General features: G+C 35.4%; 1 protein-coding gene across 6 annotated transcripts; it reads right to left on the reverse strand.

Annotated features, from left to right (window-relative positions):
- Positions 1-214: 214 nt before the first annotated feature.
- Positions 215-26,798, reverse strand: LOC106178171 (synaptotagmin-6). Of its 6 annotated transcripts, none has more exons than XM_013561238.2 (6): positions 26,488-26,798; positions 7,321-7,445; positions 4,793-5,616; positions 3,651-3,771; positions 2,609-2,780; positions 215-2,341 (listed from the first exon to the last, which is right to left on the reverse strand). In XM_013561238.2, exons 2-6 carry the CDS (start codon positions 7,430-7,432, stop codon positions 2,110-2,112), a joined length of 1,461 nt encoding a protein of 486 aa, XP_013416692.1. In that variant the 5' UTR covers positions 7,433-7,445; positions 26,488-26,798; the 3' UTR covers positions 215-2,109. The 6 variants fall into 6 exon arrangements, with proteins under 6 accessions (XP_013416692.1, XP_013416694.1, XP_086856024.1 ...); XM_013561240.2 differs by lacking the exon at positions 26,488-26,798 and adding an exon at positions 22,953-23,579; XM_086999898.1 differs by lacking the exon at positions 26,488-26,798 and adding an exon at positions 21,917-22,229.
- Positions 26,799-26,847: the final 49 nt, after the last annotated feature.

Raw genomic sequence — 26,847 nt, forward strand, 5'->3', positions numbered from 1 at the left:
TTGTTCATGAATTCAACAAGATACATTTTTTAAATAAATAGTTGCTTATCATAATACTCCATATTGATCTTATAATTTGAGTGTTTTTCTTTCAGTATTATGGACCATTCAGTAGACATATTTTGGCATTGAAGTATAGCCCAAAATACTAAATAAATTAAAATGAAATGATATACAAGCACTGATGAAATGACTTAAAACATAGAAAACAATGTCAAGTGAACAGTGTATTGATATAGATAAGTGTACCATGCTACATGTAGTCTAAGTTTCAATTGTGAAATTCTTATTCAGAATAAACCATAGAATAACTTTTTTTTACTTAGTGACAGATTTGGTCTTTAAATGGAGCAGCCAACCCAGAAAACTTTTTATATGAATTATGTAACATGATGAAGTATGATCAAAATTTAACAATACAATAAATCCATGAATAAATGAATTGGAAATATAAAAAACACAAGCAACTTTTTTAAAATTCATTTCTTTATAATAAATAAAATGAATTCTAACTAAGAATTTCAACTACTTAAAGTCATGATAATATGGTACTGTAATTGCACATAAACTCACACTATACCATTCAACATGGGTTGCATGGTATAGTGTTTTTGGGTGTGATAGTTACAAGTGAGTGTACTTTGAGTGTAAAAAAGGTTGTTTTTAGCTGATAAGACATATTCAGAATATACAGTGCTACTGTTAGTGCAAACTTCATGTTTATAAGTCATCAGTAGAGTCTACTGTTTTTTGACACAAAACTCATATAGATGGTATATTGTTCAACTTAATGCAGCTTAGCACCATGTTCCATAAGACTGCATTCCAGGTTCTTAACCAATATAGAAATCACTAATACATGATTTTTCAGAAGTTACTTACTCCAAAGAGAAAATTCAGGCCATCTCCTCGTTTCAGTTTCTTATTGCCAGTGACTCACAAAGTGTTGTTCCTCTGAGAATATTTTTTCTTGAAACTGATAAGGTCTTTAGCTAATCCAGCTGGAGCTATATTTTTAGGTATCGCACTTTGATAAGCCGCCAATGGTAAAGAAATGTAATTAGAATTTTTTATCTTTTCAACAAGTGGATTTGTCTTCGTTAAATGTTCTAAAATTAGAGCTTTTTCTGTCAGAGGTGATACACATCAAGCAGCCAATCATGACATCACTTTGGAAGAATTCTAGGACATTTTATTCAAAGCCCACGGGAAACTTCAGACCCTGCACAATGTTGCTTTAGCTTACTATTCCTGTGCTAAGGACTGTCTGGCACAACTCTTACAGCTTGCTACAGTAATGAACAGCTAACTACCTGGGTCATTCTCTTATCTGTACTCTATTTCTTGGCAGAGAGCTGGTTTGAATTCAAGGAATTCTTTTTCAGTCAACTTGTGGTGTATCATCAGATATATATCTACATGCACACCATGTGGTTTTGCCTCTGGTGGGTGTTATTTTAGATATTTTGCTGGATGACAAGATCTGCAGGCGAATGGTTGAATGGAAACATTTCTGAATGAGTAGTATATCCAACTCTTACTTCTTTTTCAACAAAAGAACAGTTATTGCAGACTTGATGAAAAATATACCTGTTTTAAATCTATGGCCATGACCTTGACTCCCTAAAAGCCAAAATTACTGAACGTGCATGTGAAACAAAGTTTGCAGAAATTTGTGTTACTAGTATCTTTGTTGAGTGTTATTGACAAGATAATTCTTTGTAACAACGTGTTAGTTGTGACATGTTAGTTTTGACAATTCAGTGGTTGTGACAATGTGTTGGTTGTGACAATGACAATTGGTTAGCTGTGATAATGCCTTTTTTTGTGACAACAAGGCTGTGCACCTGGTATTTTACAGTAAACCTACATACATCATACCAGTAAATGCCTTGTCTTCCCTTTGTTTAGAAAAAAAGTTTCATTCCAAAAAAGATTCATTTCAGCAAGGTAAAAGTTCCTTAAGCAGAGAATTACCAAAAGCTCTATTACTCAGTAACTTCACAACACCAGGCATTCTCAACCATTTGGACATCAAACCTTTCCTCTCACCGTGCCAAATCTCAGAGAAATTCATAGTCTGTTCAAAAATCATATTCACGGGTGACATCATTTGCCAGAACATCCTAGAATTAGATTTTTCTGTCCTGGTGAACAGCCTAGAATATGTTTTCCATTTGGTGTCTTGTCGTTTGATGCTCCTGGAACATGCTCCTGTAATACATACCAGCGTGCAATTGGTTTACGTGGACTCTCCAGCATTTCGTACCAGTGGTCGTACCCCAGACCTACATAGCATGGACCCACAGCACAACAGCCTATCAGTTCATTGTTACCAACTCTGAAATGGTTTGAATTTCTGTACATATACTAACTCATATTGTTATAACCTTTAAAACGTGTTAATACATATGAAAAGTGGACTCCTCTCAGATGATGAATAAGATGTACATTGTAATGTATAACATGCATACAGTCATACTTATTTTAATGAATATTTTATTTTTTACAAAAATTGCAGACCAATTTAATTTTTTTAATAGACAAAATGCATGTTCTCTGAAAAAATGATGTCAAAAAAGTCACTGAAAAAATTAACAAGTTGTACCTGTCATAATCAATGACTTTGATGATAAGGGAGACATCCTCAACATTCTCTTGTGGGACATCAAACACCAAAGCTTCATTATATACTGGGTTAAGGGTATTTTTCTTCACTGATGTCTTTTTCTTTTTGATCCTTTTACCTTGGCACATAAGAGCTACTTTCACATAGGGATCTGAAAATAAATAACCCTTATGCCTACAACAAATATATATAGTTAATGATGATAAATTTGATTATATTGATGGTTTTATTTCACTGCAGTGGCATACAGACTTGAGTGCAGACACTGTCGTTACTCAAATTTTTATTGTGTTGCGTAAATTGAGTACATTTGTGATGCATAATGTTAAATTTACTGGAAGCTTTATATTAATCAAATAAGGAAGCTCATATCTTGTTTTCTCTATTTTGTCACGTACACTATTCAATTTTTATTGTTGTCTGTGTTTGGAAACACTTGGTGCATATTGTTGACTTGAACAGTATCATACTAACACAAGAGGCAACTTTGACCAAACTGTGTCAGTTGTGTCCATGTGTTAGGGTTAACATTGCATCCATTGTGTCATTTATAGCCTAGGGTATTGTGGTGGATCCAGCCACTGTTTCAAGAGAGTTTTAAAGCCAAGTGTCATGGTCATACATATCATATAAGCATAATACTGGGTATTTTGTATTTATGAAACTGGGTGGTTCTGTTATCAAAATTTCCATAGATAATAAAGTCATTAGTATATTTTGCCTGGAAAACAAACAGCAAGGTTACAACTTTTTAGTATGGGCTGATAGAATATGTGGAAATGTGGGATTCAATGTCCTTTTCTCAGTTTTAAGTTCAAGGACTTTGGTGACATTTGACATCAAAAACATGATTTTATTCTAGATGCATGTCATTTAGAAAGAACCACTTGGGTTGCCTAATACACTCTTTTTTTACTGGAAAGCTGTATAGTATGGAAACTTGTAACTTGGGATATCATTGATGGCATTGTGTATATTGTGAGATTGCCATAGATGTGAACATGTGCTAGCCAGTTATTACCTGAGGCTCCCATGACATCCATTGCCTTAAGATTTCTTGCCTTAACCATGGTGACGGTGAGTCTGCCAGCTGTTGGCAGGTAACACAGAGACAGCATCAGCTCACCTAGGTCCACTTTCTCCTGAAATAACATATTAGTTACAGCTTAACAAGACACTGCTCATAAAGGTAGACTTTCTCCTTTACCGAGTTTCAAGCATGGCAAACTCGCACTGGTAGTGTTAGATTGCGTTCAAAACGGCAGACTACCAGATCCGTGAATCAAATATGGGGAACCACTAAAAAGCTTGATGCTAAATTCCCAATTAGACACAGAATAGATTCCCTGTGGGGATTATGGAACAAGCATTCAAGTGGGTCGGCCATGTTTGATTCGCAGATTTGTTAGTCCACTGTTCAATGTAGCTATTATGCTTGGCTATTATTTGGCGGACTTGGTATTATACTTAAAAGGGCTTGTGATATTACCTGTAAATACTTATGATTATGATTTATCATATAGTACACCCTAATTGTTTATAATATTTACAATTAAAATTGCATCAGAAAAAAGGAAAGAAAGCCCAAAGAGCTGAAAGTAAATCCAACACTACACGGTACAGATCTGTTTTGGAGGTTGGAGAATTATTATAGGTCTGATATGGTGTGCATGTTCATAAGCATTAGAAATGACAATTTATGTGCTTGGTATGACTGTGTTGAGTAAAAAAAATATCCCCATCTTCCTTTAGGGGCACGAAATGTGGAAAGTTTTAAAATTAATTATGCCGTAAAAGCATTAAGCATCATAGTGCCATGCGTCATAGATATTAATTACATGTACGTGAAAGAGAACAGGCTCTGTACCAGTTACTGTTGAGCGAAATTAAAATCTCAAAGGACGTTATGTTTTAGAGGAAGCAGTCCATTACAACTACAGACGTAGGTGATTTAATAATGAAGCTCTCTGCAGGGATATTTAATGCTCTTTTGAGGGTATACATGAGTGTTGAAATCTAATTTTCTTAGCTGAATTTGAACTCCAGAGTACCACTGCAGGTCAGTTCAACAGTATATAACTTACTTGTTTTTTAAACTAAAGATGTGTTTCACTAGGAATCTACCATGAAACAGGAACTTTAAATTGTTATATGTGTACCAACCTGTGTGTTATACAGCACATCTTTTGTAATTTCTGTTTCTTTAGATAGATCCGACTCTGCTAGGAGATCTTTCACGACCACGTGCCCTATCAAATCATGCCGTGAAAAACGATCAAAGTCATAAATGCTAAATTGCAGCATCCTCTGGCCCAGATCAGAATATGGCAGGGGAAATACAAACAATTCATTAAACTCTGGATCCAATGTTTTGCGATGCACTTTTGTCTGAAACTTCTTTTTTCTGTCTGGTAACAAGTAAACTTTTACATATGGGTCAGAAGTACCAGAGAAATCCTTTGCTGGTAGGCCTTGTGCCCGTAATACATTGATAATAAGTGCCTCCCTTTCCTGCTCATATTTCATGGAAAATGTCAGCTGTCCACACACTCTTGTTTCTCCGGAGGAACTCTCAGAGATGGCATATCTGTACAGTTCAGGTTTAAGTTTGCCTAGAGTTGGTTGTTCTTTGTGCTTCACACTTTGTACACTGAACTCAATTTTGGACAGGTCCACTTGACACGCCATCTGACGCTGAAAACTCCAGTGTCGCTGGGGCACTGTCGGCAGAGTAGTCTGACGTAAAACTTTACTGCTGCGGATGGACTTAGTGTCACTGTCACTTCCAGCATCAGACTTATCCAAATCGGGTAAACTGTGGCTGATTTTAATATATGTTGTGTCAAGAGGTGTCTTGGAAAATGTCCACTGATTTTTGTTGAAATTCAACATTGTTTTTCCCTTGCGTCTGCAGCAGACCACCATGATGATAATTGCTATGAGAACTCCACAAACTACAAGGATGATGGTGATGATGAGGGTGAGATCTGAAAAGATAAATTTGAATTGGTCATTTTGAGTTATTCCTACAGAAGTAAGAATACGAAGCAAAATTTGTTTGGCCCTGTCATAAAGAACATAAAGATCAAGGTTTAAGGTACCCATAATAAGATTTTCCCACAAAAAAACTCATACTTAACAAGTTCTCTTGGGCTAAACAGTATTTTTCCAACTATACCAGGCACTAGCCATAACTTTGTAACAACCTAAAGAAATGATAAGTACTAAACCCACTCTTAAGTGTGGGTTTATCTATGTCCACAATCACTTTGAGCACTGGCTTCCAATTTTGATTGTGACTCAAAACTGTGTGAAGATGTTTGAAACTGGTGGCAAGGTTTGTCAGGAGGCGATAAATTTGGATTTTTTTTATTGGTAATATTTCATTTATGTATTTTTGTGAAAAAATTAATATTACACGTTCTTAGATAAGTGCAACAAGAGAGTTATGTATGTACTTTCAAAGAAAAAAACATGTTTCACTTTTGTCCTTGTAAGTTTCCATTTTCCTGTACATTCCACCTATATACTAGTAAGTTACAAGATTGATGTTATTTGTACTAGTTCTGGCGCTAATGCTCTGTGGAGTCGAACTCATGGCAGCCTCCTTTGTCTTCAAGGTTATTTGTGAAAAAGTTGCAAATACATATCTGCATGTTTTCTCATGACTTGATGTGAAAAGCAAAAATTTAGAACAACCAGTTTCATGGAAAGAAAAAACCAAAAAAAAAAAACCAAGTGACAGTCATTGTACTGTGCAAAACCCTGCAAACGATCCTCTCAAAGCTAGTCATGATGCGTGTACACTCACGGACGTCTTAGAACACCTAACAACACATACCGAGTAAAAATCATGCATGGCTTCTTTCTGGTGGAGTAATCAATAAGGGAAAAAGTGAAATATTCATTTTTCTTATTTAGGCCCTCTAAACCAAATTTCAAGGGCACTTTTTTGAAATTTTGCACCTTTAGCTAAGCAGCATGCCTCAAAATGAGGGGAACGATGCGATGCCACAGCCCAGATATAACACTTCTCCTTATTAAGTTATTACCTCCATCATAACGAAAGGGGTTCAATAGTGACAAAAAAAATGCACATTTTGGGGGCAAGTGAAAGTTAACGGAGGACATGTGAAACTTGGCAGCAACGTAAGCAATGAACTTTTAACATGAACTTTTTTCTTCCCATGGGCTTAATTGACTTCTTCACTGCTTTGCTGATGTAAGACGTATGGCCTGTTACTGCAACCACAATCGGCTTATTACTCATTAACTTTGCACCACCCCCTCATGGTAACGACCCTTATAATTACCAACTGAGGCGTGGCTTAGTCATCAAAGTGTAGTGGTTAAAAAATTTATCAAAAGACACATCTTTTTATCTATACTACAAAAAAAAAAAAAAAAAAAAATTCATTCAAAGTTAGATACTTTTTTGATTAATGTAAACCCACGAAAAACTCAAAAACATGATTTTTAGGCCATTTTACCATACTTCCCATGCTACTTCAGAAGTTCCCATACTACGTTTTTCCTGATTAATGAAACATGATATAGTTACAGGTACATTAGATCTCTGTATCTCATTCAGTCAGATATATCTTATCACCTGCTTTGCATTCACTGTTACTGTGACTCAAGGCTCAGAGAATATTTTTTTCACCTTTGATGCCCCTTTCATGTATACTCACCTGTTGGTGGTGGTTTCATCTCAGTCATCATGGAGTTGATGTCACCTTGTCGAGTTGTCCCCTTTGTCTCTGCTGTGACACCACCCAGTTGGTCATGGTTGCTGGCTACCATAACTGCGCCAACTCTGAAGATAAATTTATTTCAAACCTAGAGAAACAATGTCAGTTTTTCTCTTTCAAACCAACAGGAAGTTTCATTGAAGACAACAGCAAGGTTTCAGTATTTGCCTTTTCACTCCTGTAGGTTCCTAGATGGATTTCCAATAACTCTCTCCACACGTGAAACCAGAGTTAATGCATCTATTGAAGGTAATCTGCAGGAAAAAAAAACTGCTTCCCTGTTACACATCTACATGCATGAAAAGCGTACTTCACACAAGCTTTCAAAGGCACTGAAGCCAGGCAATCTGGATCTGTAGTCAAGACGTAAATCCAGGAGTCGGATCAGGTGGTAACTAAGAACTGTCACTCAATCCCAAAGAGTACTAAGAAATGAGTGCTAGGAAAAAGTTCATGTGAGGTTTTCACTGCTAGTGATTAAAATTAATGATTTCAATTAATGACTCTCTTTGAGATGCCTGCAATGCAATGCAATGTGCAGGATGTTGACAGGCCAGAGACTTGTTGCTGGCCAATACTTGTCTATTTGGTACAATAGATATAAATTAATATACATAAAAGTCCACTTAGTATGGCATTATTGTTTGTCAATTTACATGCCTGGATCCCTAGATTTTGTTTACATCTAAATTTTCTCTTAAGTATTTTGACTAATACAAGCTCCTCCATCTATGCATGATATCCTAAATTAATTTTTGTTGTAAACTAGATAAAAATCTACACTGTGACCAAAACAATATAACACAATTTTATCCTCAGTCTCACATTTTTCTATTCATCTGCCATGCCTGGAGATTTTCCGGAGCACCTGGATGCTTTTAGTAACCTAAAACAACAGAATATGAAAGTGTAAGATCCTGTCAAACCTCCATTTATCTTTCTACCCATTACATTTTTGTCTTTGTTAATATGTGTTACTGGGTAGTTTATTTTATGTAGTGTTGATAACTATAAAATATATGAAATATTCATTTCATTGGTTTATTGGTCGAAAAAGAAAGCTTCTTAACTCTTTTTGTTGCATTCTTGATAAATTATAGATTAAGTCTAATAAAGATTGTAGCACAGAAATCGAGGGCTCCAAATGTATCAACTTATTAATGTCATATATATCCTCTTGAAACAGAAAAATTAGATTGCATCAACTTATCATCATCATTGAGTGCCATCCATTCTCAGCAGGTTGGCTGTTATGCATTGCCATGCCTCTCAATCTTGTCTTTCCCTATACTTTTAGATCATTCTTTTATGTTGTCCATTTATGTTATTTTTGGTCTTCCTTTCTCAGGTTTCCCAATTAAGTTTCCTTCATTTTCCTATGCTGCAAATTATCTTTTCTTATTATATGACCAAAGTAAATTAATTTTTTTTTTTTTTTTTTTGATGGTGTTCAATAATGATCTTTTTATTTTTAGATTATTTAGCATTTCCTCATTACTTTTGTGTTCAGTCCATGATATTTTTAACATCCTTTGAAACATTTTCTTCTGCTTCAACATACCGAAAAAAAAGCCCATCCATGTTATTTTTGGTCTTCCCTTCCCAGGTTTCCCAATTAACTTTCCTTCATTTTCTTCTGCTGCAAATTATCTTTTCTTATTATGTGTATAAGTAAATCAATTTTCGTTTTTTTTCTGATGGTGTTCAATAATGATCTTTTTATTTTTAGATTATTTAGCATTTTCTCATTACTTTTGTGTTCAGTCCATGATATTTTTAACATCCTTTGAATTCTGTGTATCCACATTTCAAACATTTCCATTTTTTTTATTGTTGTTTTTGTTAGTGTACATGCCTCTGAGCTGTATAAAAGTGTAACATTTAATGATCTGTAGCCTTAGATTGATGGTAATATTTTGCTAATAACTTTTGCTAAGCTTTCAAAAGCTGAGCTTGCAATTTCTATTCTTTTTATTTCTCTTCAATTGTCTGTTGCCATATAACCCAGGTATACCATGCTGCTGACTTGTTGAATTGGTTTTCCTTCTATGCTGATAGTAACCTATGGCACTGGATTTTTTCTGCTCACACCCATTCCTTTTGCCTTATAATGTTCATTTCCATTCGGTATGGTTTTTCTTTTTCATTGACTGACGTTGTTAACTCTTGTGAGTCTGAATTAGTTTCTGTTAACAAAGCTATATCATATGCACATCTCAGATTATTTATATTGATTCCTCCTACAATGTATATTCACACCTTTTATATCTTCAACTTCTCTTAATATTTTTTCAGTAAACAAGTTGAATTAATTTGGTGATATAGCAAAACCATACCATACCCCTTTCTTTATTTTGAATTCAACTTATGCTGAACTATATACGTATTCCAATTACATTAAGCTCTATAAAATTATGAGTACTGCCAACATGTGTGTGTATGATATTTCAATGAAATGATTTTTTTATCAACAATATCATGCTTGCAGAATACCCACTCTGATTCTGATCCAGCATTGTTGACTTAATCATTGCGGTCTACCACAACTATACCCACACTGGTAACAAAATATGATGGAGTACCACGTGTAATCTACTTTAATAAAGCAATAGTACATGTGAGTCCATGCATTTCCAAGATAACACAAATATGTGGAAACAACCAGAATGTACAGATCATATGTAAATATATATATTGACATGTGCGTACTATGAGCTAATAATAATTACTGACCAATAATGCTGCATTTATACTGTTTAAAGACTGGGGACTTACGAGATGCTCCCCCCCCCCCTCCCCATGTCATGATGTATCACAAATGTACACATATTACAATAAAAAATTAAATTTTGAATTCCCTCATCTCTGGTGTTGTTCATATCTGCATGCTACTGCAGTGTTATAAATACTAAGTTAAAAGTAACTGCACATTACTGCACTTGGTCTGCTGATACATGCTTTCATATGCTTTTAACAATAATTTGTTGGTAACTTGCCAAAAAAATAGGCTGCCAAAAATGTGTGCAATTATCTCAAAGTGAATATTCTTTTATTGGTGCAGTCTATATTCATTAATAATATATACTTCAACCAGATGGAGACACAGCAGTTTTTGCCCAACTGCATGGAAGTTGACTTCCATCTTGTCAGCCATAGGCCATCAAACTGTTTCTAAGATGACAGGGGCGTAACCAGACCTTTAAAAATTGTACGCACTTGTATTTCTTTACTGGGGGGAGGGGGGAGGGCAGAACAATTGTGCCTTTACAATTGATACAGAGGATTTGTACATACAGGTGACTTTAATAAGCAGAGGATTTTCTTTTATATTCCGTGAAAAATACACTAAATTTATATAAAATAATATCATGGTTGGCCAAAAAATTGTATGCACAGTGCATCCGTGCGTATGCCTAGTTACGCCCATGGATGAGGGTGCAAGATCTTTATATTATTGTGTGTCTTCCTCAAGGTGTCCTTTAAAACTCTCATTGCACTATTGAGCTGTTTTCAAAGATTCAGGATTACTTCCAAAGTGGATGGTTTCCATTCGAAAAACATTCCAATTCCAAACCTCTTACCCCCAATTGCTTTGATAATTGTCATGTGACCTTCTCAAGAGACCTCTACATTTCCCTTAGCTTATATCCCTTAGATTTGTGGGGATATGTCATTACGGCAAATGTGATTTTTGTACACAATACTATCTGGAAATTATCCAGAAATGATCCATGACAATCTTGAAATAGTAGAAAGGAAAAAGAAAATGAAAATTAAGTCAAGCATACCAGAAAGTTAGCATATGGCAATTGATATTAAAAGATGGATAAGATTGAATTGGTCTGATTTGCAATTGCTTGACTGTATTATGTTTATGATGAGAACGATAACATTTTGCCATTTATTTATGTCCATTATAGCAACCATTTATTATTTGCAAAAGAATAAGCATGGCAACTTGATAATCATTACTATAATAATCATTCTATTCAAAATTAAGAGAACATTTTACATAGATTATTTCTTTGCATGAATGAATGACTTTATTCCCTGACAAAACGGATCCAGGCAGCATTTGTGCCATCAACAGTCACACATAAGTCTTTTTTTTCTCTCTATTTTTTTCTATAGCCATGATCAATTTCCCCTTTAGGGAGTTGGTTTTAATGGCTTAGCATTGCAGCTCATGAACAACAATGCCATTCTGTGATGCTTCTAGATGATCAATTAACTACCTGAGTTCTAGAGCATGGCATTAACATACAGTGCCCAGTTGAGTGATATGACATTACAGATATGGTTGTGGCCTTGATAGCCATTGTTGTTAACGTGCAGTTGTTTTATGCTCAGAAGCACAGCATGCCGAGTTTCCTGGTTCAAAGTTGTTGTCACACTGACATGTTGTTCTTTTGGTTAAAGGTAATCAACACTTTTGAAGTGAGCTTAGTGGCTCTGCACGATCTGCAGCATTTGTTTTTTATATACTGACAAGTAAGAGTACATCCTCACCAAGACTTAAAAATAACCTCAAAGAAAAACAGGCATCATAAGTATTTCCAATGGGACTAAACAACAAAAAAGACCACTTCTCCATTTTTATAATCCAAACGAAACACTGTCAGAATTGACAGCCTCCAAGACTGTCTATAAGATATTAAGCTAAATTCAATTTTGATTATCTAATGCAATAATGTTTGTCTTAAAAAATTGATTATCATTCCACAATCACTTAATATGCCTCTCTTAAACCATTGAGAAATTATGTCCTGTCAGCTTGTTTTCAAGTTCTATATTTCTAACTTATGAGTCACTGTCATAAATATTATTAATGGATATTGAACCTGAAGATTAACTGACACACTCACAAAAAAATATTGTTTTAAACACCAAGATATACCCATTCCAAAACTGTTTTGGTTTTCTAAATTTCTTATTTAAAAATTTCCAGGAAAGCTTCCCAGTATAACATATGACATAACAGTATGATACAACTGACATGTCTGACAGATATATGTCAATCACTTAAATTAATACATAAATTTACTGAGGGGGGGGGGGGGGAATAACCACGTCTGAAGTTAAAATAACAACTGGTAAAATCTGCCTAAATAATTTGTCACAACCACTCACAATGCCATATCTAACACAATGCTATTTTTATAGTGCATGCTTAAATGTAGTTATCAATTCAGAATTCAAATTAAATGTCATATTCACTCTTATGTACAGACACTAATGGCAGGTGGATGGTTCAGCTTCTAAAGATCTTGAGGCATTTATGCCTGAAATTGTTTGATTGGTTGAATTACAATATGAACTAGAAAAGCACTCCAAATGCGCAGACCTCTGCCAAGGCAGCAATTTTGATTATTATTGATTATTATTCAGATCACCACCAAAAACTAACCATCTGTTCCTTGGCCCATTTCTGACAGTTCCTGAAAATTTCATCAAAATCGGTCCATAACTTTTAGAGTTATGTTGATGACAGACAAACAGGGGTGGAAACATTACCTCCTTGGCGGAGGTAATTATAATGTAAACTGATATCAAATGCAATTCTGGGCATGAATGCATCATTTCTAAGCTGTCCTAACTAACTACCATATATAATAAGTTAGTGTCCAGTATGAGATTTTATCTCCATTCTTTACTGATTATATCTAGAACTGATTGGATCACAATACACACTTTTATTTGACATTAACATTATATTCAGCCAGTCATAGTGAATGATCATCATGCCTGACCATATACTGGTAGATTATGATTTTGTTTATAATGTTCTGTTACAGATAAAAACTATTAACCTTGAACCTGACTATGTGTGAATGAAAAGTTGGATTAATTTGCAGTTAAAAACACAAACACATGTAAATTGATTTGTCTGATTGGTTTCCCCAGCAGTATCAGACCAAAACAAGAACATAAGATTGAAATTTATCTAAAGTCCTTACTTACACATGCAACATTCAGATTTAATCTTAGCCTTATCCTAATTATGTTCACTAAATGAAACATTTCATGTACACTCGGTTTTACTTCGTGTTATACTTCTGCCCACCTAACTGTAATACCTCACAATCGAATGTCTGCTAGACAGAAATTTCACAAGGTTTTTCACTCTTGTTCAAGTGTCTGTGCTACAATGAAATGAATCTTTGGATATGAGATTTTGATAAGAATGGACACATTAAGCAGTAATTCCCTTGTGTTCACATGTTGATGACTGATAATTTCATGTGCCCTGTGGAATTAACCTTTGAAATGCCAGTATGATTAAATGCAGAGTTTAATTTTAAGTTATTTGCACTTTTATTTTTCATAGGTTTAATTACTTGAATGTGCTGCTTTTGAGCATAACTTGTAGGTTTTAAAAGCTCAAAAGCTTAAAAGCCCTTACATTTCTAAATATTTTTTTAGGAAGATTAATCTGATACAAATTAGAAAAACAAGGTTGATGAGAAAATTTTAGGCAGAAAAGGTTTATTCCCACAGGGTTTGGGCAAACTTGTTCTTGTCCTGTGAATTTATAGTGTAATAAGCCAGTCAGTTGGCCAGTAGATCGTGGTCGATAGAAAAATATAATACTTTCTCCCCAATGCCATTATCCTGGAAATTGACTTGACAATCAGAAAGCAAACCCGCCTGACATTAAAGTGCAAGGAACTAATGAACTCATTTACAATGGTTAAATAATGATTCAGTCCCATGATTTATTTTCACCTCGTTGTGAGTCCGATCAAGAAGTGGAATTAACAGGTCTTAGCTTTATTTGTTTGCAGACTAGCATATTGTTTAAAATCAGTTTGCTTAACAACTTACGATGACAGTTTTATTAATATCATGTTCATCTAAAGTGCTAATTAATTATTGATTGTATTGTGAGACTGAAATAAGAATGATAATGATACTCCTTTTTTATCAAATATTTACAATTAGATGAGAAGATTCATCCATACATTAACTTTTGTGATAGAAAATCAATGCATCATCATTATAAGTCAAGTTTCCAATTGAGACACTTTTATCAATACTATTAAAAAGCCTAGGACAATAAAAGAGCAGACATCTATGATGTATGTCAAAATTATATTGCAGCACAACTGTAACTTTTATTTTTATACATTTGAAAAGTAATTTAGGTCAAATATGTTACTTAACTAAGTGAAAAGTTTTTTTTCATGTTTACAATAATAAAAAAAATTAATGCCTGAAAGAGTTTCACCCCACACACTGTGAAGGATGACTGTAACTTAATTAATTGTCATGTATTTCAAGTTACTCCTAAGTCTCCTAGAATATTGTTTGTTAAAGAAAAAACCAAACGTCTAATATACGAGGCTCAGGTTCATAAATACCTTCCAAAATGTAAACTAAAACTAACGAATTGGATATCTAATTCCATGTTAAAACACACACATATACATAAATTGTACCTTTTGTTTATGCCTTCTAAGGATGTATGTTCAACTAACATTTATCAAATCAACCATCAAACATGTAACAAAATACAGTGTACTCACTTCAGCTTCTAATGACCTTCACAACCAATGGAGAAGGTGCAGTCACTTTATCAGTTTACCCGACACTTTGGTGCATTTATCTGCCATAACTTTGATAGAAGATGTTGGCGCACCTTACGCGAGTTGTTGATATCGCTGCTGGATGTTCCCCACTGCTGGTCTGATGCCACAGCTATGACACATGAAGGCTGCACCAATGATATTGATTTTCAGGTGTGAGCTGAGTTCATTCCCAACAGGTTAGGGTCCTAGCTCTTTTATGTCTACACATTTACAGGCATATACATTAGCTTTAATCTCTCCAACTACAGCCACCTGAGTTAATGACTGAGACTGATACAGGTGATACCAATATATTACTTTAAGGTACATGCCCTGGTACACATGAAACTGCGATGAAAATTCACACAAAGGAGAAAATTTTTTTTAATGTAATCAGTAGATGATTCTTTATGATATCAAAATTCTTGGTAGGATTTTGCTTGATAGTAGCTGACACTGTAAGTGCACAGTTCAATAATTGCATAACCAAAAAGTGATTTATCTCCCAGGGGAACTTGCCATATGACATTGGGTACACACTTCTCAGTGGTACAAAAGGTTTATGAATCTCATCTCAATGATTTTCCTTATTTCACACGGTTAAAGAGGGTGCAGAAACTCATATTATTTCAATAGAATCTAATGGAAAATAAGCACAAACTCAATTTTGAAAGGGTAAAATATTGGGGTATTGCACCTTAAAAAAATAGTACCAAATATGCAGCTGTGCTGTCAAATGTACAGATTATAAAAGTTTTAATCTGATCATAGATATATATATCACAAACCAAGCGTTAAAGAAATATGCAGTTCAAGTCTTGCATATTATAGTGGTGCAAAATAAAGCTGTGCAATATAACAAAGTGTCAATCCTATAGGTAATTACTGAAAGCTATATATATATATATATATATATATATATATATATATATATATATATATATATATATATATATATATATGTTAAGCATTACACCATCATCATCATCATCATCATCCAAATTTATTTTGCACTGCCAATCTCCAACTCTGACATTCACCAATGAACTAAAATGCATATATGTGACTCATTGCAATTTTCTGTCTAAATAAAAGAAAGCGCCAAGAAGTTCTAATTTTCCTTAATGGTGAATCACCCTCATGGCATATGGGAAAAAAGTAAGAGAGAAGGAAAAGTTTTGTGAAGTGGTTGCACATACCACACAGTTTCCCACATATCTGACTCTTTCTCATAAAAATAGCTCTTGATACACTGACTTTCTTAAGAAATACATTAACAAAGTCTTACATACTCCTACATATACACCTAAACTTTGCTCCAGGCAAATCATTTTTAAAAGCCAGTTTTTGTTTTATACATTATGGAAGTTTTTTTTTCAACTACTACTGATTCTAGCTATTTTTGTAAAATAAAAATAAAAAAAAGTTTCAATTAAAGTAGATTAATTTAATAAACTCTTATTTTTCAATAAGTCGACAACAGTTTTAATTTTCATTTTAACTTCACATTTCACATAAATACAGGTTTCCCTATTGGAGGTGTTTTGACTAATAAATGATTTAAGCTATTGTGCAATCAAAGATAATTTTTAGATAAACTCTGTCAAGATAACAGGCTATATACAGTTCAGGCATCTTCTGCTGACCTGTGATTTTTCAAAAGATGCCACAAACCTGGGACCTTCACTGGGCACCTTTCACATCCAATATCAGCCTACATGCAGGAGATCTTTGTTTCCGTATAGCAGCGTTTTGCAACAAGATGCAAAATGTAGTTGGTTGCAAAATGTGGCGCTACTAGCAGAGCTGTATATGCAACCACAATTCACGTTGCATCCACAGTGCATTTTGTAACCAAAGATAAAAATGTGAATATGCATTTTACAACTGCAATGCTATTTCCAACCAGTTTTTTATATGCCACTGGAGAGGTTTGCAAAGTACACTTATTTGCAAATTGCAGCTCTACATTTCTGAGAACTCCCATCTCAATGCAACAAAGTTATCAAGTTTAAATGATACCTGCTGCTTGTGGCAAGTAAATCTTTATTTCAGTCTCATGTCCTTCTCTATTTTGTACTGTATTTGCCACTGACGTTTTCCTCTCATCCTACGTAAATTCATTTCTTTCATGTTAGCATCTGACTGTGCCATCAATTCCCACTTCAGTGGGAGGCTGCTTGATTCACATGAGTAATTCAAATCCAACAAATAACAAAACTTGATTAAAATCTCCTACGAACACTTCCTAACGATATGGTCTAACATCCATTGAGGTACCTAAAGGAAATTTTAGGTGTCTGATTGCGTTTGTCACTATTATAAAATACTCTGCTGAATATTTTCATGATTATTACCTTTTTACTTCTTTTGTTAATGTAAAAGAAGATGTAGATAATTACTTTAGTCCAGATGCAAACACAGCATTCCTCAAAGGGGAAAAAGCGATTTACAACTGAAACCCCTAGAATGAAAAATGATGTACATGTAACATTTTAAGCTGATACAAGACTCGTCAACAGCATTGCTGTGTTGGTGTTAACCATGCTTTGAAACGTCCCGAGGACACTGAAAACTCATCTCCCTACTACCGTCCTCTGAAACGCAGGGTGCACTTATGCTGACAATCTAGACAATGAATCACCTAAACAGTAAATGGTCAGGAATACTATGTTCAACATAGAAGAGAAAGGGTGTGATTTTTGTTCTCACCTTTTACTCTTCTAATCCACATGTTTAGACCAGAGGTGTACATGACTTTTTTCCCAATGGGTTCTGTGTGTGTGCAAATATAAATATCAGTAGCAGAAAATAACTTTAGCACTCTTTAGGTAAGGGAAATTATTCCTTTGATGGTGGTTGTTAATTTAACGCAAAATAGGCAAATGTTAGTTCCATCCTTTCTGTTAAGTTTTGCCTGAATTTTCGTTCAGTGTATGCTGAGTTACCCAACCTCATCACATTCCACTCCTCAGGGAGGGGGGCAAGCATGGGAGGCAGGCCCCTGATTAAACAGCATACCTGAGGGGTGATAGGTGGTAATACCTATCACAATCCCTCATTTTGACTATCAGCAGACAAAATATTGGCTGGTAAATCTGAGTTAAATTTTCTGTGGCTTTTGGCAAATGAAACTGTTCAACAAAATAAGGGTTTACTGCAGCTCTCTGCTCTGTGAAAAAAAAAATGCTGGGAATTTCATCAATTTTCCTTTGATACTAAAGAGTGCCCTATTCTAAACTGTTAAGAATATAAACCTTTTTTTGAGTTTCAAATTTCTTGTTTCTACCATCAAGAGGGCAATTCACTTATCTCTATCTCCATTATCTGTCTATCTCTAGAGAGTGCCTAGAATTTTCAAAGACAGATTTATGATCATTTATAGATTTTATCGATAATGGCAATTTTGTGAATATAGGTTTTGGATAGGGACCTTGGTGATGAAAGGTGAGATTTCTAAATTAAACGTTTTTGCTAAATAAAGGTGTAATGCCTTTAAATAGCACCAGCACAATGAACAGATTGATTTAAGGATCACATCCAGCATGAGGCTGCAATCGAACCTCTCCTTTCCGAAATTGAAATTAAACTCTTTTGTTAAAATTGTTTTCAATATGGCTGGTATCATAAGTTGATTACCATCATAGTAGTTTTCAGTAGTAATTGCAGTCTTTTTTTAACGAGATCAATGTCATCACGTTCCCTCAAGTGACCGGCTAATGTCCTTCAAACTTCCTGACTTGATGGATTATTTGGTGTCTGCGGCTATAATGTAGTTGTTCAGGGAAGAGGCAATCATTACACATAAACTAGTAAAGGGATTTATATTCCAGGACAAAGTTCTTGAATAAGTACCATTAACTTTATGAGTATTGCTTTGATCCTGGGCAAGGTCATACCAAAAAGGATCATAAAGTACTTGTTGTTCCTTTACTTGGCATTCAGTGTTCGAAAGTTAAAGCAGAAGGTCCGTTATTGTAACACTGGATCCAAGATATATGGCGATTTCAGAGTTTGGTGCCAACTTGCGCAAATACTGTTAAGTTGTTTTCACAGTGAGCAGTACATTTGCCTGTACTGCTCTGGTTAAAGAGATTGTCAACTTAATGGCTGACTATCACATGTATAAGGGCTCATTCCCAATAAAACAGATCGCATTCAGCTAAAATACCTGTGGAGTTAGGCTTCGTTCACATGGAAAGTCTATATTTTCTAAAAATCTATTTTCTATTCGCGGTATCTTATGATCACGGTCTGTGCCCTGAATATCCCGCAGCGTAATTACTGGCAGCGCGAGCCAGTTACTTATACAAAGCTGTAATTAATTCTCGGCTGTGCTCGCATTCTGTAAAATCTCATCCTCCGTTGCCGCATCACTTGCCATCGGATCATGATGGTTGCACTCGTATCTGTCGTGTGTATAGCTTCTTCATCTTCTTCGTCTTGTTGTTGCACAAAATCGACAAACACATTTTTCAAAGCAACCACGACCGCCATTAACTTTCTAACTTCCTACTGTGCATGCGTCAAGGTATCAGAATCTCCTATGAGCACAGCCAAGAATTAATTACAGCTTTGGAAGTAACTGGCTCGCGCTGCCAGTAATTATGCCGCGGGATATTTAGGGCACAGACCGTGATCACAATTTAAGATATACCGCGAATAGAAAATAGATTTTTAGAAAATAGACTTTCCATGTGAACGAAGCCTTAGATTGATCTACATAGACCGATAGTTACAATAGGAATTAATTATCCCTACGTCACCTAAGCGAATATATGCTCAACATGTCAGGTTAACTCAGGATAAATTTTGATAGTTATGTACACTGGGTCTTGTAATACAGAGTACCTCTCTCCTTCCCATGGTAGGCTGGGGTAGCGCTAACACTCGCCGATTTAGCCAAATGCTAAAACTGACTGAAATTGGCTAAAGAAAAAGGGCTAGATTTGATATGTTTTAGCCAAATTATTACCATTTTGATAACAAATTGACAAAAATGTGGTGATATGGCTAAGCGAAAAAAAAATTGCTAGCGCTACCCCAGGTAGGACCAGTCATACTGGTGCATTACAGACAACCAGAGGTGGATTTAGGCCATCTTCTAGGTCTTCCAGAAGACGGTCAGATTTTCAAGTTTACATTGATGGGTATCTAATTTTTTCTGTTGGAAGACGGTCAAAAATGAGGATGGATCAACAAAGATAATTCGGAAGACTGATAGAAAATATCTCTGGATCCGCCCCTGGACAACTATGCTGCTTGATATGAAAATGGTCTTGTTGATAATAAAAGTGCCCTTCTTGAAGGCAGTCCAGTGTCTCACCACAGTATTTAATTTTTTTTGCTTCTCAACTCTGCTCTTACCAGATGGTCAGTGAGACTCTGATATATATAATGCAGAACTTGTATAATGCATGCAACTGATCTCTTTACTTTTACTTATTAAAATGTATATCTATATACTGTAGTTCATCCAAGCATATGCATTTGAAGGAGCAGGTGCCAGGATAAATTTTCCATATTAGTAACATATGCACAATCAGCCAAATATATGTGCAACATGCAATGGAATTTTTCTAAGTCTAGGTAAAGATTGATGATAATTCAATTATAAACTGTGGTTCATGATGATTGATAAACATGGGTTATTTGACCATTTACTGCACAGAGCCGTAGAACTGACCATGTGTCTTAGAGTGTGCAGTTCAGTTCCTGAAATATTTACCAGCAATTACAGTGTGGGCCATATCACATGAATTATGTCAGAGTACACTAGCAGAAGGGAATTCTCATCATCACCAATACTTGATGCCTCATTTTTTTTAGAGTGGTCAAACAGTAGTTAAATAAGAGAAGACACAGAAGGTTGATTGCCAATAAGTAGTTTCTGTTGTGGCAGAAAGAGTTGATTTCCGACAGAAACGAGCTTGGCAAGCTAAATGAGCTGACTGCTGGGACTAAACTTCCCAGGGTCTCTAGGCTATCTCAGCATGCACGCTAATATATCGATGCTCATTAAGACTGCTGGTGTATGCATGATCACCCTGGGATCGTTTCCTGATACTAGCTGCCATTTACATTCCTCAGATTCAAAGAAAAAATCTAACATGCAATTATTACTGGTTGGTATGATGAATGGTTTTCTTGTTATTTTTAGTCTTGGATGACAAAGTTCACTGCTTTAATTTGAACTCAGCACATACCATTCCATTGATAGATCCAAGATTTTTCTTTTTTTGTGTGATACACTTATTTTTGTGTTTCAGTTCATGTTCAGAAGGTTAACATATTCAGTAAAATAGTAGACATGCCGGGATAATTTTATTACAGTAAGCAAAGGGATGATAAAATCAGTTTTGTCTTGATCTGGTAATAAGTTTATTGCCTTAAGAGAGGAAAAAGTGAGAAGCTCAGAAGCTGAGGGAGGGGCAGGTGCCTGGTGGGCATTCCCTTGGTCCGCCATTGCAATCAGAGGCTTTCTCACCACGAGTTTATTAGTTTGCACATTAACATGTTTGGTGCTAAAAACAATGTATTGATGGCAAGCTGAAGGTTTAATATGATACACTGCTTTTGGATTTTTGTACACCTGCCATACAAATGTACTAATATTCACCTGTTGAGAAAAGCATTTAGTAGCACCTTCAGTGGGCTTTTTTTAGAGATATGCTAAACACCTGATTCACATCTTTCATGACATGCATATATATATATTTTTAATGTAAAGCTATAATAATGAAAATCATTTTAGATGTATTAAAATGAGGCTGCCAGCACTTTGCGATATCATACAAGACTAGAAAACGTCAGGTGGGGTCAACTTATCTGCAATATATGGGTGAAACTCCCCGTGCTGTCCTGCAATATTATCTAAGAATTCAAAAAGAATACAGCAGTGACACATAAAACATGGTGCATTTGTACCATTGTGACATAATTTAAAAGAAAACAACCACAAAAATTACCCATGGATAGATTCTGTCAGTTTTCACTCTCCTCCAAATCTAGCAGAATCTCTTTTGATTTTTTGCCAAGCCATGAGATTCTGAGCTATCTTGGTTGATTCTCTGTGCTGTAATGGTTCACTAAAATGTACATATAATTGTCATCATTTAGGCTTAAATGGCAATTTTCTGCTTGTTGACATGGTTTTAATTTGAATAATCCAACTGCATAAAACTCCATAACATTACCATATTGCAAAAGTTTATCTCACTGAATGATGAAGGAGCTGGGGAAATTAAAACTAAGTGGTTTCAAATAAAACACATTGTGGCAGTCAGGGCTGGCCTTTACTGAAATATAAAAGATTGTTTAACAGTAGACAAAAAATTATTTCAGTGTTTTATCATCACGGTCTATATTTCCTTGTAAAACTCATCATTTGTTCTTTCATGCAGATGAAAACGTATGTAGTTAGAAGCATGATTTATAACCCAATAAAAAAGTAACAGTTCCACTGTTGAAAAAAAATTTACATTATTAATATTCACATTGTTTGCTCAAAAGGAAGTGCCTTGGAAATTTATCTTGCCATTATTCTAGGCAGAACTGTATCTTTATATTACATAGATGAATTTGACTCACTTGATGGATTGCTTTTATCCTGCATTCAATAAACAAAAGCTGGGAGAATCATCAAATGCCACCTAACATATCTGTCTAATGGAGGAGGGTTGCTAATTAACTGATGTTACGTTATCTCTGCTATTAGGAGATGATTTTCTTGGAGGGGATATTGGTGCCATTGTGTTAAGTTGAGGACATAACCTTACTGGAGCACACCAATATCACAACATTGGGGAAAGAGAAGCTGCATCATTTGCATCAAACAAAATTGTCTGGGTGTTCCAACACATCAAAGACATTGATTTTTCAAAGGACATGATAGAAATTAATGTTTCTTTGACTGTGAATCTGTTCTAGCCTAGCTGTCAAAGTTAGTCAAATCATCACTTCATTGAAGTTGAGAAGAATGAAAAGAACACTGGACACATTTACCAATCAAAACTGGATCTCAATGTCTGCAGCGCTGTCCCTGGCACTTCTCTCAGAGAATCCTTCAAGCGTCTCCTCTATGTCAAAATTGTACATGGGATGCTGTCAGAACCCATGTTGTGGTTTCCGCAGTACTTAATAAAATATTCACCGGTTCGCTGCAGATGAAATAGCTTTCTCAGGCCCTTACTAACATTTGTGCATTATCATCCTTTGAAAAGAACTGCATCCCCACTAATTAGCAGCAGAAAGTCAACTGCCTGTAAGCAGTGCCATTACTCTAGTGGCGCGATATCCTGAACTGTTCTCGAGGTTTTACAGTTTATGATCATGCATCTCTGTAGGACTGTTGTCATCTTGGGGCCAGCGTGTGTGCAGCAAAGCACATCCATCCAGCTTACAGTAAACCATTTGCACAAGTGATGCAGTTGTGATGATGGCAGATCGACTGAGATGGAAGTGCATATACAGACATTAGTGTGTCATTATGACAAACACTGGAAGCCTTATTGTACTTTTTCCATCACGTATCTTTCCTGGCCAAATCATTACTTAAGGGCATAATACCAGTCTGAGGAATATGGGGTCTTATAATCAACAAAGGTTATATAAAGATAATGGTGATCAAGTTTACCACTCAACATTCTAATAATCTCCAAAATTTATGGAAATGTGAATAATAATTGACATTATTATTCAGCTTATACCAGCAATTTCAAAAGGTGTGTGTGTGTGTGTGTGTGTGTGTGTGTGTGTGTGTGCTTTTTCCACAAAAAGTGGAGTTTTTTACCTCCTTCATTGGCTCAACTTGAGAAATGACAAAGAACTGAGATTAAAATTTGGTCCAATCCAGACCTTTCGTAGCAAAAAGGGCAATTCTTTCTAATCCAATTCTACATTGCCTAAATATAGACCTATTACCATGTTTAGGTTACCTGTAACTACTTTCATCCCAATTGCCATGCAAACATGCAAATTTTATGATATATTTCAACAAAACATTATATTGGGTTGGCAACCATTAGTGAACTGTCTGGCAAGTAAGCATGCGTGAGGTGCTGCCATTAAGCCATGTTGTGTGGAGTGACTGCCACTGCTGTCGCCAGGAATATACTTGCACACCAGCAACACTGCAAGCCTGTGACAGTCAGCCTTGGGAATCCTAATTTCCTTACACTGCAAAGAAATTCTACTGTTTTCCCAGAGTCCAGAAAATAATTGCAACTAATACTGAACATGGTATAGCATTTAGGTTGATATGCTGCATGGCAATTAGTTTTTTTTTTCTGTTACACTTCAATCAATATAGGCTAATCATAATCCGTATTCCAGTGCCTTATTCTGTCTTATATACATCATGAATGCAAACCAAAACTATCGAGATTGCATGTCAATTACGTTAATTTCCTGCAGTAATGAAATATTTTCAATCTTCCTCAGAATCGTGTCTTTGCCAAATATCCCTGATTGCATGTGCTAGCAGTATTTTATCTCAAGCTTAATAATATATGGAGTTTTCAACAGACAGAAATAATGAATTGCCATTCTTTTTGAAACTTTCAAACATTATATCACAAAGCCCTCAAATCAGTATCGATTTTTTATATAAAAATGTCAAAAATCAGTTTTTTATTTAGACTTATTCAAACTATCTGCAGATTTTATTTCCTTCCAATGAAAGATACACACATCCACTGTAACAATCTCAAAATTTAGTTGTAGACTGGCTGTTTTTTTTTTCTTTTCTTTTTCCTCTGCCATTTTCCTAATAAGTTTTTGAAATGCAGTTGTATGAAAGAGTTTAGCTGTTTGTCCATCCAAATTGGTTTGTCAGTCCAGAAGTTACAGTTACACATTTACTTATGTTCTGAATTTACAAACATCATGCTGTGTTAATACACTAAACCACTTGGCAGAGGTAGAAATTTTAAACTGTAGTTGGGGAGGAGGGGCCCCTACCCCATATACCCTTCAACCTGGACTTTCCCTTGAAACCCATTCCTTTTTTTCGACACTGATGGCTAAATCAGAGTTATAATTATAGCAAAAACTAGGCTCAAAAATTATTGTTATGCCAAATGTCCTGAGGAGAGATATAAAGTAGCTTAAGCAATTACATATCCCAGGTGCCCTCCCAAAGGACATGGAAAGAAGCCTTCAAACAGAGCAGGAGGTGCACGGTTGGTCGATCTTTTGACAGCTAAAACAAGACACAATGCCCTTATTATTGTAATTGGCTTCTTTACCTTTTTATGGTTTTGCCTTTCATAGCAAAATAACCAGGTAAGCATCATGCAAGGACAAAAAAGGATTCCACTGCAAGAAAAAAGTGCATGAAATCAAACCACTTACCAAGCAATTATCTAGGACAAATTAATAATAATGCAAAATGTGCTTAAACACCAGAACCGAAAAGTCTATAGAGGGTCAAGGAATGAAGACCTCTGACATGCAGCCACGCCTTTTTTCCCCCATTTATGTTTCTAAATAAATGTTTCTGTCAGTCTAGTCCACTGTCCCCAAAACTTGATTAGTCATAAAACCTGGTAAACATATTCAGAGGAGAGAAACCCCTCCCCCCCATCCCTTACAGACAGGCCCTTCACATGTTACAAATGGACACCTGAATCTAAACAATGCTCCGAGAAACAACTGGCATCTGCCACATTTTTTCCATTTCCTAAGATCAGGTCCACTAATGCTCTATAGATGCCATGCATTATCTATTATTTACAGGCATTTTGCTTCTGTACTAATGGCTGACAGTAAAACTTCATGTATGCATAATTAAATGGTGCATGCACACTGTAACTTACTAATAGTTATGTTTATAAAATACAAATGAAGCTTTTTATGAAAAAAGACCACAGTGACTGAATGGTGTTGACACTCTGTTAGCTAACTGTTACAAATATGCTGTTACAAATATGGCAACTTCAGAAAACCATTCTCTGCGCTGGTCATTTAGGCCATATACTAATATGTAGAGCATCTTGCCATCCATGTTTTAGCCCCCCCCCCCTCCCGCCCTGCCCCCGAGGTTCAGAAAACTTAACTCTATTATCGGCATGGCTTCGCCAGCTCCGATTCTCAGAGTGCATTCCATATCTCCCTTTCACAGACTGTCAACTGTAACAACCTTCCAAAGCTAGTACAAAAGCACTGCGTGTGTCCCTCGAAACTTCCATGATTCACAGGTAATGAATCAGAAGTGCTTTCATGGAGATTCCAGTAAAATAGGCGTGGTTTTCTCCATTTACAATTTTAAATAAACACAATAACAGCTAATTTTCTTACATATCATTCTCTAATTTTAGTTACTTTAAGTACATATTTTGAAGGAACCTTTGGTGCTGTACTCATTTACATTCCTACAATCTCTGACGAACATTTACTCCATTTTTACAAAAGAAAAGCAAGGTAAAAAAAAAAAACCTACTGAACAATATTGAAAAGCAATTTACTTACTAATATTTCAATAAAAGATGTGTGTTGGGAGAAATAAAGAAATATGAACAACTGCAGAAGTAACACTTACCCTTTGTGCTGTTTTTACATGAACTCCCTGGTTTTATCCGTTTTTCTTGCTCTGCTTAGCAGCCTTATATTGGTTTCCCTGGCACCACACCTGGATTACCAAAGGCCAAAGCTGGCTGCCTTTTAAACAGCTTATCTTTATTATAAATCACATCCAGGATAACCTTGAAAATGTATATGCCACAGTTTTGCAAAACCTCCTCATTGATACCAGGAAAAGATAACCATAATCAAACTAAACAGATTACATACAAAAGAAATGAATACCGTCTGCTAGTATCCCATGCCTTATTGATTCCAGGAAACACTAAATGAGAGATGCTTTTATTCTGGGTAGCAGTCACTGAAAAATTGCTGTGTA

The sequence above is a fragment of the Lingula anatina genome, chromosome 1 (assembly GCF_051362555.1).
Source record: "Lingula anatina isolate TDL-2025a chromosome 1, LinAna3.0, whole genome shotgun sequence".
Lineage (NCBI taxonomy): Eukaryota > Metazoa > Brachiopoda > Lingulata > Lingulida > Lingulidae > Lingula > Lingula anatina.